Here is an 18,939-nt window from a genome sequence, read left to right as displayed (position 1 = left end):
ACAGAAGCATATACTGTTGTTCATTTTTACCGTTTCATGCTGTTGGCTTCTATTTGGTTGTATTTCTGATCAAATATTATAGTGAGATTGTTGAACTATTTAGAAAGATGAAAATGTGAAGCATAGAGATTCTTGTTCTTTTGCTCCTTCTATTATAGAAACAGTCGGTTCCTGGTATATTTCATTTTGTAGAGAGGCAGTTTGCTTTCTGTATGGACTAAAAAACTAGGCCAGGAAAGATTCTAATAGCCCACACCATAAAAAATGCAGTCCAGGCAATTGGAGTTTTAATGACTTGCTGCCCTGACTAGCCTTATAATCAAATGTAAAATTCTTTGGAGGCCTATTGAGCAAAACTTTAAAAAAATTTTATCATGACTTTCCTTTTGTGTGGTTCTTACGTTTCTTCCTTCTATCCCCTAAAGATCTAAACCAGGAATTTACTAATTTTTTTTCTTTGCTTTAGTCATTTGTATTCCAGAGAGCACAATAGGGAGAAGGATACAAGATTGATTTTTTTTTTTATGTGTGTCCTCTTGAAAGCATAGTGTGGGGCATGACTACTTGGAGGTTGGGGGGGGGGCGGATTTACAAAGCAATAGAAGCATGCAGCTAGTTTTCAGGCGCAGGTTGGACTTCTGCAGGTCAGGGCAGACCAGATGAGTAGCTTATCTTGAGGGACGCAAGTAATAGACCAAATATAGAGCAGCTATTTCAGGAATCATGTAGGTCATTTAATTATCCATTATGATTGAGTGGCTAATGCTCTTTTGGCAATTACATGACCTCTGTTATTCTTGAAACCTTTCCAGGCCCTCGTGGGTCGAATGACCCACCAGTCAGTGCTTGCAGACTTCATTCCACTCAGAAGGAAAAGATGCTGGGAACTACTGGCATTTAGAAATGGCTATGCTTAATCTTTACCGACCACTACCCAGAATATCTTTTGTACAGCAGTCAGTGATAGGCAACTGGTTTTGAAGTCAACTATTCCTTCATTGTCTTCATTGCAAGAGCAAGAGGTACATTGGTTTCCATACGAAGGAATTGTGGCAAAACAAACTTTAATACCAAAGTTGGCTATTACGGTATTCACAGGTTCTGTGCTGCAAGAGCAAGTACTATGGTATTAAAACTAATGTTTGATCTCTGTCAAACCAGTCATCCATTACAAAACTCTGAAGTTAGTAAAGCAGTTTTTTCATTGATAATGCAACAACATGCTATTGATGGTACTAATAACAGATTTTTAAAAATCATTGATTGTAATTAATTTTAATTAATTAAATTAGCCAATTTAAATTTGCTAATCATTATAATAATTTTTATGATTTTAGCATGATTATTTAAATAAAAAGGTCACTTTAAAATTGAGATGCTGATCCAAGATTGAATAATTCTGGAACACATTTGGATTAATGTTTCTCATTTGTTTTTTCTTTAGTCAACAAAGCATATTTCCAAAGAAAACTTTACTTCTGCTAAATGATAGTGAAACTTACTTTTTTTTTTGAAGATTTTATTTATTTATTTGACAGAGAGAGACAGCCAGCGAGAGAGGGAACACAAGCAGGGGAAGTGGGAGAGGAAGAAGCAGGCTCATAGCAGAGGAGCCTGATGTGGGGCTCGATCCCATAATGCCGGGATCACCCCTGAGCCGAAGGCAGACACTTAACAACTGTGCCACCCAGGCGCCCCTGAAACTTATTTTTTAAGTTTATAGTGACTTACAGTCACTTATAGTGACTTTTCAAGTAATTCTGAGAAAAGGAAATATAGATTTCTTGTGATTCTTTAGATTAAGAACAGTTATAGTGTGGAAAGGAATGACAAATTATTTGTAGGATTTGTCAGGCATGCATAAACAAAATTCTGTATACTTAGCAAAATGGAAGATTTAACATATATAACCATTCTCTAGCATTCCAATAATTTAAGACCGTAGGCTTAAGAGAAATAATTTTGTTAGAATAACATACAAACATATCCTTTAAGTAGAAACCATTTGTGTTGTTATAGAAAACAAATCTTCTACTGGAGAAAAAGAAAACTATTTTTAAATTTGTTATACATCAAAGAGCATTGTTAAAGCAACTACAAAAACCTACAAGGTTGTTTATTCCTGGGGCAGTAAAATTAGCCATCTTTCCAAGTGAATTTGTTAAACTACTCCTGGTAGAACTCCCAAGTTAATCTGTTTTGGTTTTATTTTCATTTTGTTGTTTGGTAATGTTAACAAATGAAAAATTGAAGATGTGAATTGGTGTTTATGACCTTTGACCCTCCAGAAATAGAAGCCCCCTCACTTAAACTTTAAATCCTTCAGTCCAGTACTACCTTGGTATCTGGCTACATAGAGGCTATGAGAATGCATTCAGTGTAAATTATATTAGCTGTTTTCTGTTGAAAAACATATTTTCTGTTATTGTAGTTTTTTAAGCTTCTGTAATGGAGATGAGCAGAAAATGGGAAAGCCAAATTTACAGTAAAAGCAAAAGTTACAGCTTAAACTAAAGTATCCTGAATAAGGAGTATAGTTAGTCTTTTTGACATTTTAAGAAGACAGCAAGGGATATAAAGCAAAGTGTGATTTTTGAATTCTTATTGATACGTTGCTGTTCTTTCAGCCATATCCTTCAAGGCCTATGTTGGACCATGTTTTTCTACCCTTGGGAACCAAAAGTCTATATTAAAGTCTATACAAGAGGAGATGATATTTGTAATTTTAAAGACCTGAAAATTCATGAAGACTTAGTATAATTAGTGGAAAAGTCCAGAGGATAATAAGCCCACAAAATAGTAATTTTTTTAATAATAAGAAAAAAAGGAGAGTGATTAGACAAGGTACAGTTCACAATTGAAATACACACCTAAACACAAATCTTAACCTGGTCCAATATGGTTTTCAGAAATTTGCTTATTTATGTAGCATGATTTCATTTTTACTCCACAATGGGTGGATATTGGGGATATTATAGTTTATCAACTTTAAAGGAGCCTTTAATATTTTTCATGACATTGTTGAATTGTAATAAAATGGGAACACCAAAACAGGGAAGATATCCAAGGTGACGAAAGTCATTTAGCAGAAAAAAATCAGGAACAACGATGACAGAAATAACTAATCTGCAGAGAGAAAGGATTTTGGCATACATCCTAAGGGGTTCTATAGTTCTCAACCCCATTTTGAGAAATCAAAAAGATCTACAGAATGCAGATGTCTTTGAGTTACAAAAATAACCAGATGTCCTTATTAGTAGAAGCAAATGTTTGCCTTTTAATTCACACAACTATATGCAGAGGATCTCTGGATGAAATATTGTCTAAATAGGGCAGGAAAGAAAACTGTGGCATGACAGGCTCTGTCCTAAACACCTAATCATAAAAGCAATATCTTGAAAAGGAAAACAAAAAACATTCTTTAAGATTCATTAGATTTAAAGGGAAGAGAGGCAAATTAAGCTAGTTACACTCTTGTTCGCTTACTAGGTGAGTTTGGTTTTTTATTAACTTGTGTCTTTAAATCCCAAATCTCCCTGGTGAATTTTTGTTTATTTTAGCATGCTTGTTTAGCTACTTTGTGCATTGTCAGTTGTATTTTCAACAGTGAAAGCATATGCATGAAACTCCTTTTTTATCCAGAATGAGTGGTAGTCCCTTAGTTCTCTCAAGAAAAGCAATCTACAGTAGTATATAAATGCCCACTAGCAAGCCTCTTGGGATTTTTAAAATACTAAGCCGCATTGTTACAAATAGATGTGGTTTGGTGACCTCACTGGAGGTAATTTTTTAAATTTTAATTAATTAAATTAAATTAATTAATTTTAATTTTTTAATTCACTGGAATAAAATGTAAAAAAAAATCTACTTGAAAGGACAAGGTATGAAGTTTTTTGTTTTTAAATCAAGCCTTTCAAATAAAAAATCTTTAGAGTTTAAATAGACTTCTGATGTGGAGCATATTAACGTGATTACAAACTCTTTCATATACTCACAGTCATTCCTAAGTTGATGTTCAAACCTTTGATTTAAGTCACAAAGCTGAATGTGTTCAAACACTGTGTGATATCTCTCCTATTCATAAAACAGGAAACTTTTTTAGCTTTTCTTTTTTTTTTTTTATCCCCATACGTATTGACAGAAATTTGTCCTTCTCCTATAGCTATACTTGTAATGGTGAAGTATTAAACTGCTGTATTACGCTGTATTCTATAACTTGAAAGTTAACAAAGGCATGTTTGCTGCTCCTTCATGCCCTTGCCTTGTCACTCCCTGGTGCAGCTCCGTCTCCTCCATCCTTCTTATCAGAGTATCTCAGTGGTTAGTTGAGCTTGTTTATCTTAAAAGAGCAGGAGGCAGGCTTTTAGGAAGTAAGCTACATGTTCCAGTGTAACAGGCACCAATGCTGTTTGACTTGAAAAACATTTGATCTCTTACATTAACAGCCCGTGTCGCTGTAATAGAGGCTACAGCTGGGCTGTTGTTCAGTTTTCTGTTGTTTTAGCTTTGAAATAACTGTTAGTGCTGCTCCAAAATCTCCGTGTTTAAAATTGTATATTGGCTGTCCCCCCAGGACTCGTAAGTAAACAAGGTGATATGTGTGGCCAGAGGGAGCATATTTTGTTAGCTTTGTTTTAAATAAGAACCTTCCCTATCTAAAGGTGGTTTTTGTCTGATCCCTGATGGTGTGCTGCATGACTTTGTTTGTGTAAATTTGTAGATGTAGTAATATTTCGAAGCAGATTTTTATTACTAATGTGTAAGCTCAATAACTATTAATTATGGACTTTCTTTTTTTTCCCCTCAAATAACGAAGTACTTAGTTTTCTCACGAAGCTTAACTTCAGATATCCTGAACAGTTTCCCGAAGTAGAGCAGTTTGTATAGCAGCTGTTGAAAATGGGCAAGCAAGAATTTAAAGGATATGTTTGTTAGACTTAAATATTACTTAGCTTTATTTTAAAATATTCAGTTATTGGTAGTTTCTGTGCCAGGAATACTTTGACAGTTGGAATCAAAGTAGCAGTATTTGAAGAACAGAAAAGAAAATTTGTAAAAGCGGGTTGCTGTTTCCTTCCTTTTTTAGAGTATCTCTTATTTTAATAGTGATAGAATGGCAGCTTATTATAGTAGTGGTGGAATGACAGCAGTTTTACTCCTTTCTTCCTTTCTCTATTTATTTTTAAGAACCTAGTTTGTTTTCCTATTCTAATTGTTTTCTGATACGATATAATACTACCAAGCCACCCAGCACTTTCTTTGAATTTAACCTAAAATATATACATCAGCCAGCACAAGTATAATTGGTTGAAAGGCAGCCATCTATCTGGGGAGTTCTTCTAAATACCGAATGTGTCATGTGCTTTGACATGACATATTTGTAATATCTCTGAATACAGAAAGCACTTTCTGTAGGTGTTAAAGCAGTAGTGTGTTTTAAGAATGTGTGCAGTGCAAATTCTGGCTTGTGAGGTAATGACAAGTGTTTGACTGCATAGACAATATATTTTTCCCCCTGAGGTCCCCACACACCTAGTTTCCCTCAAGCTCATCATCTCTGTCAGGTTAATCAATAGGCACCGTATGGCAGAGGGTCAGTAATCAGTGTCATCGTGCCTTTAAATCGTGTTGAAAATTTGCTTAAAGCCTGGGCCAATTAACATCGAGATGATGAATGGATGGGAAGATGGGAAGAGCCTGACGCTCAGGGGCTTTGTGAGGAGGAGATGCTCAGCTGTTGAGCAGCAGACACCAGCGAATAAAATCAGCCATTCATGTGAGCTCAGTCCACCCACTCTTAATGATAATGTCAATCTAGCAAAATATATACACATTGGAGTTGTCACGAGTTCATAAATCAAAGGAGTTTGTCAAAGGCATTCAGATTAACGAGGCAGCAGCAATAACAAGTCAAATTTGCATAGAGAATTGCTTGAATCTCAGTAAATTATGATCCTGTTTTTCATTTGATTATTTGCTAATGTCTCAAGAGGGAGAATGATTATATTAGCATGCAAAATCTACTCCAGAAGTAGAAATCTGAAGTATAGAAGACCAGCACACTATGACAATTAATCAGTTTCTGCATACTAGCATAAATGCACAAGGCCCAGAAATGAACTTCTTTTTTATTATTATTTCTCCTTGCTACTGATCCAAATGGTTCAGCTTGACAGAGACTTTATATTGCTTTAACAGTGTTCTGAATTGTGCCTCCAGGCAAGACATAGTTATGCAGCTATAACCAACCTATCCATCTGCCAACCAGATTGGAATTCTCCTATCCAAGGCTTCCATTAACCCCCACTGACAGCTCCAAACAGGATTAAGAATTTGGAAGCATAAAAAATAGTTGTTCTTTGCAAATATACACAATCCCTTTGCATTTTGAGAAAGGCTGCATCTGTAGCGTTTTATAATTAGTGTCGGACAGTGTAGCAGGAGAAAAAATCTAGTAGGTGTTTTTTTGTTTGTTTGTTTACTTCTGTCATAGGAGGTAAGGCAGTACTGATGGAAGTCCTGTGTGTTTGGTCATCTGAGAGTGCTTTCCATTATATCTGGTTCCTAGCACTGTGCTCGGATTGGTATATTGCTAGAAAATACCACTTCTTGAAAGCTTTAACTGATAGATCTTGTTGAAGTTAGCAGGATAGGGAGGCTTTGATGTGGTTGTGGTTTAATCGAGTATGTCAAATGATAAACGTGCTAGGGAAGCAGTGTGCATGGAAACATGCCAGAGAATATTATCTTATGAGGACATTTCAGGTCCTCCCTAAAACTGGTCCTTGAATAGGATTCTTCAGCTTCTGAACTTAAATGACCTATTTTTTCCCCCATTGTATCCTAGAAGGATTAATTAGAATTTGTTTAGGTACACACAGAGTATTTTATTTATGTCACCTTTCACTGAAGAGTTTAAATGACTTTTATCCATGTAGTTAAATTACCATTAACCTTGGAAATGAATAATTATTCCTGTTTTTGAGAATTGCAAATCATATATATTGGAGACTATAATTAGCTCCAAATGATATAATAAGTTAATGGAAAAAATAGTAATTCAATTACTAATTTACCAGTCATGTCTACTGTATGATGTTTGCAACTAACTATTAGAAATTGGTCTCTAGATTTTTTTTTCTTCATGTGGTTGTCATTCTACATGATGATGATCAAATGACTCCACTTTTTAAATGTGTTCAAAGTCAGAGTTATAATTCACCACCATTTGCCCACTTCACTATTTAGTTATTAATAGTTCACTATTTATATTATTTAATGTAACTTTCCTGGTTACAGAATCCTTTGAATTTTCTCAATGAGGAATGTAGCATAGGTGGAAAATGTTACTTCTAGTGTTGGAGCTGATTATTTTATTTATAACAGATGTCTTTTCAGACCGGCTCAGGCTCTGTTGCACCATCCAACCTTGAGCAAGATGCTTATTCAAAGATTATGATAAGTCATTATGAGTGGCTTGACTTTTCATCACTGTGTAAATTAGTTTAGTTTTTCATTTGATTATATAATCAACTCTTGATTATCCATGTCATCAGGAGTTGGGTGTTCAAATAGATAACTGAAAACAGTAAATAAGCCACTTACTAGGTCATGGAGAATATTGCCCTAGCCATAAACCTGCTGTGTGCTATCATCAAAATCTGTCTACTTCTTGTTTTAGATACCAAAACAAAAAAACAAGAACAAAAAACCCAGCTCTGAAGAATCAGGAATGCTTTGCTTACCTACAGAAGAACTTTTCTTCCTTAATCAAAGGTTGGCAAACTTTAACTGTAAAGGACCAGACAATAAACATTTGAGGTTTTGTGGGCCATAGGATCTCTGTCGTGATTACTCACCTTTGCCATTGTAGTATGCAGGTTGCCACAGATAAAAGGCAAATGAGTGAAGATGGCTAAGTTTCATTAAAACATTATTTGCAAAAACTCTATTTGGCGCAGGAGCTTACTAACTCTAAATTGTCATACTGGCATTATAAGTGATGGGGTAGTAGGACTGTAGTTGGGCTATCACTTTGAACGTTTTCTGCTTTGAAAACCTTTTTTAAAGCTAGCTGGACAGTGTGAGTGTAGGGCTTCAATTATTTATTAAGCACTTATCCATATATTATGTAATGTGTTGTGAAGTGGAGGGAGCCACAAAGACTTTACCCAAAAAGCTTTCAGTGTTACTGGGTAGTTGAGAGTAACATGCAAACATTTATCTAATTAAGCGCTAAATTGTGTAGGGCAAGATAAAAATGTTAAGGAATTTCCAGTAGAGAAAGGTGGAATAGTTGTATGGTTTCTCAGAGAATACGACATTTTGAAATTCATTTCGAGACTGGGTGGGACTTAAATGATTAAAATTTTTTCTTGTGTTTATAACTGTTGAGTGAATGACACTAAAATTAAGGATCCTTCCAGCCTGAAAATGTTGAGATCATATCCCATGTTTATAAGACTATGAAGAGACTTGCTTAACTAAGGCAGAAAATGTTTGCTGATGGAAATAACTTGATGTAATGTAGCAGAAAATTCTGGAAGGTCTTGGAGTCCAGGCCTAGAACTTCATATTTGATTTCATAGAAAGAAAGGGTCATGAAAAGTTTTTGAGGGAAAAAGACCACCATTACATTAGTGGTATTTAAGAAATATTAATCTGGCAATAGCATTCAACCGAACAAACACTTAAAAACTCATATATTCTCAAACTTTGTACTGAGCTACTGGAAAATGAAGATGAAAAAGAAACTGGCCCCGCCCAGAAGGATTTTACAGTGCTGGGTAGGAGTGGGAAGCTTGTTCATAGAGAGATATAGAGAGATATGAAGCATAAGTGTCAAAATAGAAATAAAGTGCTAATTCAGAGTAATCAGTTCCAGCTGGGGGTTAGTGGGGCGCAAGTAGGGGGAGGAAAGGATATGCATAGGCTTCTCAGTGAAGGTATCATTTTAGTTGACTTTTTTTTTTTTTAAAGATTTTATTTATTTATTTGACAGAGAGAGACAGCCAGCGAGAGAGGGAACACAAGCAGGGGGAGTGGGAGAGGAAGAAGCAGGCTCCTAGCAAAGGAGCCTGACGTGGGGCTCGATCCCAGAACGTCGGGATCACGCCCTGAGCTGAAGGCAGACGCTTAACGACTGTGCCACCCAGGCGCCCCCATTTTAGTTGACTCTTGAATCAGGATTGAAATGATGAAGAGATCAGGAAAGGAGTATTTTTTTTTTTTTTAAAGATTTATTTATTTATTAGAGAAAGAGAGCCAGTGAGCAGGGGTAGGGGCAGAGGGAGAGAGAGAACCTGAAGCAGACTCCTTGCCGAGGACAGAGCCTGACATGGGACCCAGTCTCACAACCCTTAGATCACCACCTGAGCCGAAACCGAGTCAGATGCTTAGCCGACTGAGCCACCCAGGGAATAGAATTAGCAAAAGCACAGGGATGAGACGGTGCTTTTCATGCTTTGGAGAATGATAAAATAATGTCATGTAAGTGGTTCCAGAGATGGATGGAAAAGTAAAATGACTAGATAGTGGATGCTATACTGAGAAGTTTGGACTTAATCCTGTAGGTGACAGCTATAAAAGGGTTTTGGGCAGGGTGTGGGGTAGGGTGAGGTAAATGTCTTTTTAGAACATGGTTCTGACTGTAGTGTATAGAGTGGATCAGATACGGATTTAGGCAAGGGGTCAGAAGGCTATCTCAATAGTAATAGCACTGGTAATAGGTGTTGGTGGTCTAGACTAGAGTAGAGGTTATGGAAATACAAACCGAGGGTTGGATCTCTTAAAATAGATGTTTGAAAGGAAAATTGGTTAGATACATTCTAAGAAAAATGGGGGGGGGGGCAGGATGATTAAAAATTGGCCAAGGATTTAAGTTTGGGATGGAAAGAAAAGTTGGGAGGGAAGAAGGTGACCTAGGATGGGTAAGAATGGTAAAAAAGTGCTTTAAATTTGGATATGTTGATTTTGAGACAGTTTATTTAAATCTATCATCGGAACTTTCTTTGAGGTGATTTCTTTGTCTTTTTTATTCGTCCCCAGGTTACTCCTGGAAACATTTTATCCAGAATACATCCCTGAGATCTAATGCACAAGCTTTAGCATTATTTCACTTTATTGACTTTTTCCTATTCAAATGTTACTATGTCTATAGGTGTTACAACCCAAATGCTTCCAGTTTGAAGTTACAATTCAGAAATTGTCAGCCAGACTTTTATTCTGCCTTTTTAAATTCTAAACTAGTAAATGCTGGGCTAAAAGAGAAATACCTGAGTTAATATGAAAGGTAACAAATTATGTAGTATCTTTTTCAGATATATTTTAATATGAAGCTACTATTTATATCATATTGTTACTCCAGGACTACAAATGCATTCTGCAAATGTATATACTATAATGAAATGTTCAATCTGAGTGTTGCAAATGAGTTGTTCCAAGCAGTCAGCTTTTTCTAATTGGCTCAGGGTTATGTGGTAGAATATAACTTTTATTATTTATATTTAAGGGAATTTCCCCCCAAAATTTATTTTTCCATTTTATAAGATATTTTCTTCTAGGTTTCATCTGCTTTACTTGTTAATTCTTATTTTTACAGAATTTCAGATTTACAGAACAGTTTAAAGAATAGTGCAAAGAATCCCCTTATACTCTTCACACAGATTCTCCATATGTTAACATGTTACCACATTTGCTTTATCCTTATTTGTACGTACATATGTATGCTCACATCCATTTACATATTTTTTCTGAACCATTTGCAAGTTACAGACATAATGTCCTTTTACCAACATAAGTATTTCTTTGTATGTTTCCTAAAAACAAGGACATTCTTTTAATAATTACAATACAAATTATCAAAATGAGGAAATTGAATGTATAAACAAATGGTGGTACATCCATATAGTGATACAACTTGTCAATAAAAAGGAAAGGAGTACTGGGGCGCCTGGATGGCTCTGTCAGTTAAGCATCTAACTCTTGATTTCAGCCCAGGTCACGATCTCAGGGTCATGAGATCAAGCCCCACATCAGGCTCTGCGCTTGGTGCGGAGTCTGTCCGTCTCCCTTTTCCACTTGCACACTGCTCTCTCGCTCTCTCTCTTTAAAATAATAAAATATTGGGGGCGCCTGGGTGGCACAGCAGTTAAGCGTCTGCCTTCGGCTCAGGGTGTGATCCCGGCGTTGTGGGATCGAGCCCCACATCGGGCTCCTCCGCTGTGAGCCTGCTTCTTCCTCTCCCACTCCCCCTGCTTGTGTTCCCTCTCTCTCTGGCTGTCTCTATCTCTGTCAAATAAATAAATAAAATCTTAAAAAAAAAAAAATAAAATAATAAAATATTTTTTTAAAAAAGGAAATGACTACTGATATATGCAACAACACAAATGAATCTTCGATGTATTAAGCTAGGTGGAAAAAGACTTAAAAAATTATATACTATATGATTCCATTTTGTGACATTTTGGAAAAGACAAAATTATTGAGAAAAAAATCTGTGATTATGAGAGAAAGGGATTGACTGTAAAGGGGCAATGCAAGAGAATTTGGGAAACGATGAACTGCTTTACATCTTGATTATGGTGGCAGTTACGTAACTATGCTTTTTGCCAAAACTCATATAATTGTACACCAAAACAAGTGAATTTTTCTATATGCAAATTTTTAAAAGTGGGGGAAACAATCAGGAAATTAACATCGATACAATGTTATTAGCTCATCTATAGAACTTATTCAATTTTCCCAATTGTTCTAATAATGTCCTTTATACCATTATGTCATGATGAGCACCCAGTAGTTACCCATCAAAATCAAATGAAATTGAGGATCAGGAGGAAGAAAATTGTGGGTATGGGCTAGAGAGGCACTACTCATCCTGTTAGGTGCAGATCACTATTTTTCACTATATAATTCTGTACAGAGAAGTTTACCATCAATTTTGCTTTAACCCCCCCAGAATAATCTCAGATCACAGATTGCATTCAGTTGTCATGTCTCTTTAGTTTCCTTTCACCTGAAACAGATCCTTAGTCTTTGTTTCATGACTCTGACATTTTTTGTTAAGTACAGACTAGTAATTTTTTAGAATATTCCTCAATTTGGGTTAGTCTAATGTTTTCTTATGATCAGATTGAGATTATGTGTTTTTGGCAAGGTTACCTCAGAAGTAATAATGTGTTCTTCTCAGTACATCATATCAAGAGACATAATTTTTTTTTTGTTTTTTTTGTTTTCTTTAAGATTTTTTAAATTTATTTGAGAGATAGAGTAAGTGATCACAAGCAGGGGGGAAGAGTAGAGAGAGAAGCAGACTCCCCACTGAGCAGGGAGCCCAATGCGGGACTCCATCCTAGGATCCCAGGATCATGACCTGAGCCGAAGGCAGACGCTTAACCAGCAGAGCCACCGAGGCACCCAAGAGGCGCGTAATGTTAAGGTGGTGTCTGTCAGATCTCTCTACTGTGAGGTTATTGTTTTTCCTTTTGTAATTATTAAATATCTCATGGAGATGTATTTTAAGTTATGTAACTATCCTGTTATTTGTCTTACTTTCACCCACTAATTTGTGGCATGAGTCTTGCTTGTATCAAGTGATTACCCTTAAATAGAACTTACTGGACATAATTTAGCTTGATGACCCAGGCAGTTATGAACATTGCTTATTGGGATGCATCATAGAAAAAGATAAGAGGGATAACTGTGCTGCTGAGCTCTCCTGGGTGATGTTGGAGAGCACAAAGGCTTTGAGAAGCATGGAGGTGACCACTTAGGTATACATGGGTGTTTTTTCATTTCCCTCCACCCTCAAGACTGTGAGCTATACATCTCCTATTTGCTGGCATCTCCTCTTCACTATTAGAAGGGTACCTTACTCCTTGCTCCTGATACCATGACTGTTTAATGTCCCTTCCTCTATTTTATGGTAACAACAGAGTCAAATTTAGTGATACCTATGCAACAGTTCCTCATCTAAATCAGATAAAATAGAGGATCAGGAGGAAGAACATTGTGGATATGGGCTAGATGCTGCTCATTCTGTTATGTTCACATTACTATTTTATAGTTTACCGTCAATTTGGTTTCACCCCAATCACCTGTGGAGTAAAAATGTGATTTAAAATAACTTCACTATTATAAACTTCTACCAAAAAGTAACTAGGCTTCCAAGTTTATTATGATGACGTTTTAACAAAACATAATGTTGAAATGTAGGACTTTACATTGAATTAAACAAATTTGGATTATAAATGGTATTTTATTTAAAGGAGGGTGGAACTTCATGGTCCAGGGTATAGTTACTTGCAAATTTAAGTTTGTAATTGAATATTGGCTTAAGTTTGTATTACATAAAACACTTAATTTTAGCATTTAAAACATTGATTTGTACTTTATTTTTCTTAAAAGTTTAATATACAAGTTGGTTTTATGGATTTAATGTTGACCTTTCCCTCCTTCTGTTTATCTTAAAGTAGCATATATTGCTAGTTTCCTCATTTGAAATGCTTTACAGTCATTAATTCACTGTGTGTCTAATTTTTTTTTGTAGATAGACTACATTATTTTTTTCTGAAATGGGGAGAAAACCCAGTTAGAACTCTGAAGTTATTGAGTCTCTGTGCCTTGCTTGTAGCATAGCACATTTTTTTCTTCTTTGTCTTAATTTTAGGGACCATTATTTTATAGTGGTCATCACAAATGTCAAATATCAAGTTAAATCTCATAAGAGATTTCTGCCCCAAAGGAACACCTTATAGTACTGGCTTGTTAACCAACTACAGGCAATGCACAAGGCACACAGATGTTAGCCACAGAGGTACAAGGGCCTTAAAATGACACTATATACATGCTGCTTATCCTTAAATATCTTTTAAAATATAATAATATTTGATAGAAACCACAAAAGATATATAAGTTTAAAATAGTTACAATCCTATACTAATAATCTCATAGTTGTATGAAAATTTTCAGATAAACACATGTTAGAAATAACTTCTGCATCTAAAACTAAAGTAGTTCCCTAGTTAGAAGGTGATGAATAGGGGCGCCTGGGTGGCGCAGTCGTTAAGCGTCTGCCTTCAGCTCAGGGCGTGATCCCGGCGTTCTGGGATCGAGCCCCACATCAGGCTCCTCCACTGGGAGCCTGCTTCTTCCTCTCCCACTCCCCCTGCTTGTGTTCCCTCTCTCACTGGCTGTCTCTCTCTGTCAAATAAATAAATAAAAATCTTTTTTTTTAAAAAAAAGAATGTGATGAATATATGTAGTGTAATGAGTATATCAAAATTTTTTATACTTGCAAATTAAAAAATATTAACACAACGAATGTAGTTGTAGAAAATAGAACCCAAATAATTTGTATTCGTATTTTCTGTATTTTGCCTTGCAGGTAGTGACTTACATGTGTTGATTACCAAATTTTTTTTCCAATTATTTTATATTGTGGTAAAATACATATAACATAAAATTTATCATCTTAACCATTTTTTATGTGTAAGTTCAGTGGTATTAAATACATTCATAATATTTTGCAACCATCACCCCCCCCCATCCGTCTTCATAACTTTCCATCTGGTAAAACTGAAACTCCATTAAACAATAATTCCCCATTCCCCCACTTCTCCTAGCCCCTGGCAACCACTATTCAGCTTTCTGTATGATTTTGACTACTCTAAGTATCTCATATAAGTGGATTCATATAGTAATTATCTTTTTGTGACTGGCTTATTTCACCTAGCAAAATGTCCTCAAGGTTCATCCATGTTGTAATATGTACCAGAATTTCCTTCCTTTTTAAGGCTGAATACTATTCCATCGATGTATTACACCCCATTTTATTTATTGCTTCATCAGTCATTAGACGCTTGGGTTGCTTCCACATTTAAGCTATTGTAGTTAATGCTGCTGTGAACACAGGTGTACACATATTTCTTGAGACTCTGCTTTCAGTTCTTTTTAGTATATATCCAGAAGTGGAATTGTTGGATCATATGATAATTCTGTTCTTAATTTTTGGGGAACCACCATACTGTTTTCCACAGCAGCTGTATCCTTTTACATTCCCACTGACAGTGCATAAGAGTTCTAGTTTCTCAACATCCTTGTCAAAATGTGTTTCGGTTTTTGTTGTTTTTGATAGAACCTTCTTAATGAATGTGATGTGGTACCACCGTGTAGTTTTGGTTTACATTCCCGAAATGATTAGTGATGTTGAACATCTTTTCATGTGCTGTTGGCCATTTGTATATCTTCTTTAGAGAAATGTCTATCCAAGTCCTTTGTGCATTTTTGAATTGGGTTGTTTGGGGGTTTTTGTTTAGTTTTACAATTTCTCTATATATTCTGGATTTTTTTTTAAAGATTTACTTATTTTAGAGTGTGCATGCGTGCGCACGTGAATGGGGGAGAGGGGCAGAGAGAGGGAGAGAAAGAGAATCCTAAAGTAGACTCCCTGCTGAGCACGGAGGCCACTGTGGGGCTCCTCCCAGGACCCCAATATCATGACCTGAGCTGAAATCAAGAGTCAGCTGCTTAACTGACTGAGCCACTTGGGTGCCCCCCCCATATATTCTGAATATTAATCCTTTATTGCAAAATACATGATTTGCAAATATTTTCTCCCATCCCATGGATTGCTGTTTTATTACTCTGTTGATATTTAGGATTCTGAATTTGCTTTCAATTGGATTGTTGTTTTTTTCCCCTCTTCTTAATCTTTTAAGGACCCCATTGACATTTATGGTCTTCTAGCTACTGTTTGAGGTGATAGTGGCAAGAATGGACTCTAATCTTAAACCACTGATGACATGATGTTGCTTTGAGCGAAGTACTATGTTATTTTTAATAAAAGAAAATCAAATCTGAGAAGAGGAAGAAGAGAAAAAACCATTTATTTTAGGACCCAGACTTTGAGAATTTCTCATGACCAAACATTTACTATAATTTAAAACTAATTATTTAAAAGAGAAGGTAATAATCATGGTCTAAGTCATTACCAGCTGAGTATAAACTGGAGCTGTCTTGTGTCCAGTGTCAATCTGCATTTTCAGAGAGCAATAAACTAGATTTCTAATGACCATGGTCTGCTGGGCAGTGCTTAAATATAGATGAAATACTTTCCACCTAGGTCCCTACTTACATTTATTTATATACATGGGCATATGTTTTCCTTTACCTAAGTGTATGTCTGTATGTATATAAATCTTCAAAGGAATATATGCATAAATATACATGGTATTCTGGCTTACAGAATTAGAAATGTAATTCAGTTTACTCCCACAGAATAAGATTGAAGATAATGAGAACTGAATTAAAGCTTACTTTCTTTCACAGAATTCCTCAGAGAGAGAAGACTGTAATAATGGCGAACCCCCTAGGAAGATAATACCAGAGAAGAATTCACTTAGACAGGTATGAAATTCAGTCTGTCTTAAAATAAAAAGCTACCAACAACAAAACAAAAGACAGGAAACCCTCAATTTGCCATTCGTTAAGCACTGGAGCTTAAATTAACAGTACTCTGAAGTTGAGGTGGCTGTAGCCATCGGTTTTGATCAGGTAACATTGTTTTCCCAATCATTTAAAAATATCCTAGGTTTACAAGTACAGGACAGGTCGATTGCTTACGTTTAGTGAAAACGACATCAAAGAAAAGTTTTCTGGGTCAGAAAAAATAACTTGAAATGCTTCTAAAGTGCAGATAGTAGAATAGTTGGCTTTAAACCTTATTTTCCTTTTGAGATTCTTAATACATTTTTTAAAAATTAACAGTCAAACGGGATCTGCTTCTAGTGAAGTTAGCTCCTTTTAGTCTGAGCAGTGTTTGTTTGCCTTTTCTAAAAGTAAAGACCATTATTGATGATAACGTTAAAAAAGTTTTTCTCTTCACTGTACCCCACTCCCCAAAAGTAACACATTTTACTTTGAAAGTTAATTCCATGGTGCTCTCTTTTTTAAAATTAAAATGTTCAAAAATATTTGCTTGAAAAATTTGCTCTTCTCACTGCCTGCCGCAACCTCTAACATCTTCTGTCTCTCACTAGCAACAAAAACAAGTTCTTACAGTGTTGCCAGAGAATAGGTATACCACCTCTTCACTTTTAATATAAAGTTGGATAAGATGAGCACTAGCAATAGAAAAAATAATTTCAATTTACTTACACTTACGGCATTATTCTTAGGAAAAGAGAAGAGAGGTCTAGTATTTGTTGAGTGCCCACCACAAACCTGCTGTTCGTTTCATTCCGTCCTCACAGTCACCTACAGAGTTGGTAGATAGGGCCTCCGATTTATAGATGAAGAAAATGGAGACTTAAGGAGGTTGGATGACTTCCTTATTAGCTCATCAGTGATTTAAAACCCAGATCTCAGTGTTGCTCAAGTGTTTCTACTTCTGCCTTCAGATTCCAGTTCGTAGTACAGTGTGAGTGTAGGGAGAAAGTACTTGAAACTGTGATATACTCATTTTTAAATTTACTATATGGTAAAAATTGGGGGATGGGCACTTTCCCTTTTTGATAAAAATAATTGTTTAGTAAGTAGAACTGAATCCATTCAGGAAGCTTTTGTTAAAAACCTGAATGATTAGTAATTGATACTGTGCAGTTACAACTTTAACTATTTGGAGACAAACACCTGATATATAAATCTAAATAAATAGAAGAGTATTGAGTAAGATAAATTTAGAGGTGGAAAGACTCTGCCCACTATACAGAAACAACTGTCAGAAAACAATGACACGACAAAAAGTTTTGGCAACTTTATTTAAGCTAACAAACGAATTTTCACTCTGCAAAGTTATAAATTAATTTTAATAGGCTGATCCAGATGGTCCATTTGGAAAATGGATAGGCTGATCTGTTGAAAATTAAACTAAATTTATCTCTCTCATACTTCAAACTGAAGCAAGAGAGAGAATCGTGCCTATTAAGTCCAGCACATACAGATGGACCAGCAGGTCACACATGGGACTAATCTGATTCATTTTAAAAATAAATGCATACATTATTGAATCATTTTCTACTTGCAAGATCCGTTGTGTGCAGTATTTGAAAGAGATATGCTGTGGCTTTTTCATTGCTTTTTAGGTTCGCTTCACCCTCTCCACTTTGATATAACAACCGTTTGTTTTTGTTTTTGTCTTTCCTCCTACTGCTTCAAAATGATTTTTCTAATATCTGTCATTCAGTGTTGAGATCCAAGCTCTAGAGATTAATTAGGTCATGAGGCTTTTTCCCCTCCTCTCTTTGTAAAGGGTTTTATCTCTATTCTCTTTATGAAGAGCATGAACTCAGTGTTCTTGGAAAGAGAAATGGCCTTTAGAAACGGGGAAGTAGGAGATCCTCCTGGGGCCCTCCGAATCTTTTGGCTTCTGGGTGTTTTAACAGCCCCATGAATGCAGATTTGTAAATTTATTGCAGTGCCATCTGGTTTTTTGCTCGAACCAGATTACTGTTGGCTTGTGTCTGTCTATTGTGGTGGTCACTCCCTAGGAGCTTGCCCTCTCAATCTTAGGGAAGAGTGATGAATAGCAGGGGTCAATAGAAGCGGGTCACAGGGCAGCTGTCCAGGACTGCCCTGAACTTGATTACCCCACTGCTGATTTTTTTAATGTAGGACATAATATATAAGCTGTTTAAACTCCCTCTTTTCTCTGTTGCATGACAATAATGAAGTGCCATTTGCTCCCTTCCCCCTCCCACTTTAGTCAAGTTATACAGATAAAAAGATGTCAAGGCTGCCTTTTACCTAGTGTTGATGTAAGTAGGATTTGCATCATGTAGGCCAATCCCTTGAGATTCTTTTGCAGATATTTCTAATGGGATTTCAGGAACTCTTTCACTATTGATTTTAAAATGCTCAGTTACATTCTAGCAAGTTTAATATTGTTTTAAACTGATTTTATAGTTTATGTATATTGTTGTAAAGTACAGTTCATAGGTGATG

At 35.9% G+C, this 18,939-nt stretch overlaps 1 protein-coding gene across 6 annotated transcripts in view; it reads left to right on the top strand.

Annotated features, from left to right (window-relative positions):
* BTRC (beta-transducin repeat containing E3 ubiquitin protein ligase) overlaps window positions 1-18,939 on the top strand; it is a 171,391-nt gene that overhangs the window by 73,549 nt on the left and 78,903 nt on the right. For 4 of the 6 annotated variants that reach the window (XM_026493923.4, XM_057308816.1, XM_057308815.1 and 1 more), the window contains one exon: window positions 16,327-16,404. The exons of the other annotated variants lie outside the window; for them this stretch is intronic. In XM_026493923.4, the coding sequence (XP_026349708.1) occupies window positions 16,327-16,404 (78 nt within the window). The remainder of the gene's footprint in view (window positions 1-16,326; window positions 16,405-18,939) is intronic. 6 annotated transcript variants of the gene reach the window in all.

This window comes from Ursus arctos, unplaced genomic scaffold, assembly GCF_023065955.2.
Source record: "Ursus arctos isolate Adak ecotype North America unplaced genomic scaffold, UrsArc2.0 scaffold_7, whole genome shotgun sequence".
In the NCBI taxonomy this organism is placed as follows: Eukaryota; Metazoa; Chordata; class Mammalia; order Carnivora; family Ursidae; genus Ursus; species Ursus arctos.
Note: the sequence above shows the minus strand (reverse complement) of the source record. Positions and strands in the feature narration are given on the sequence as shown.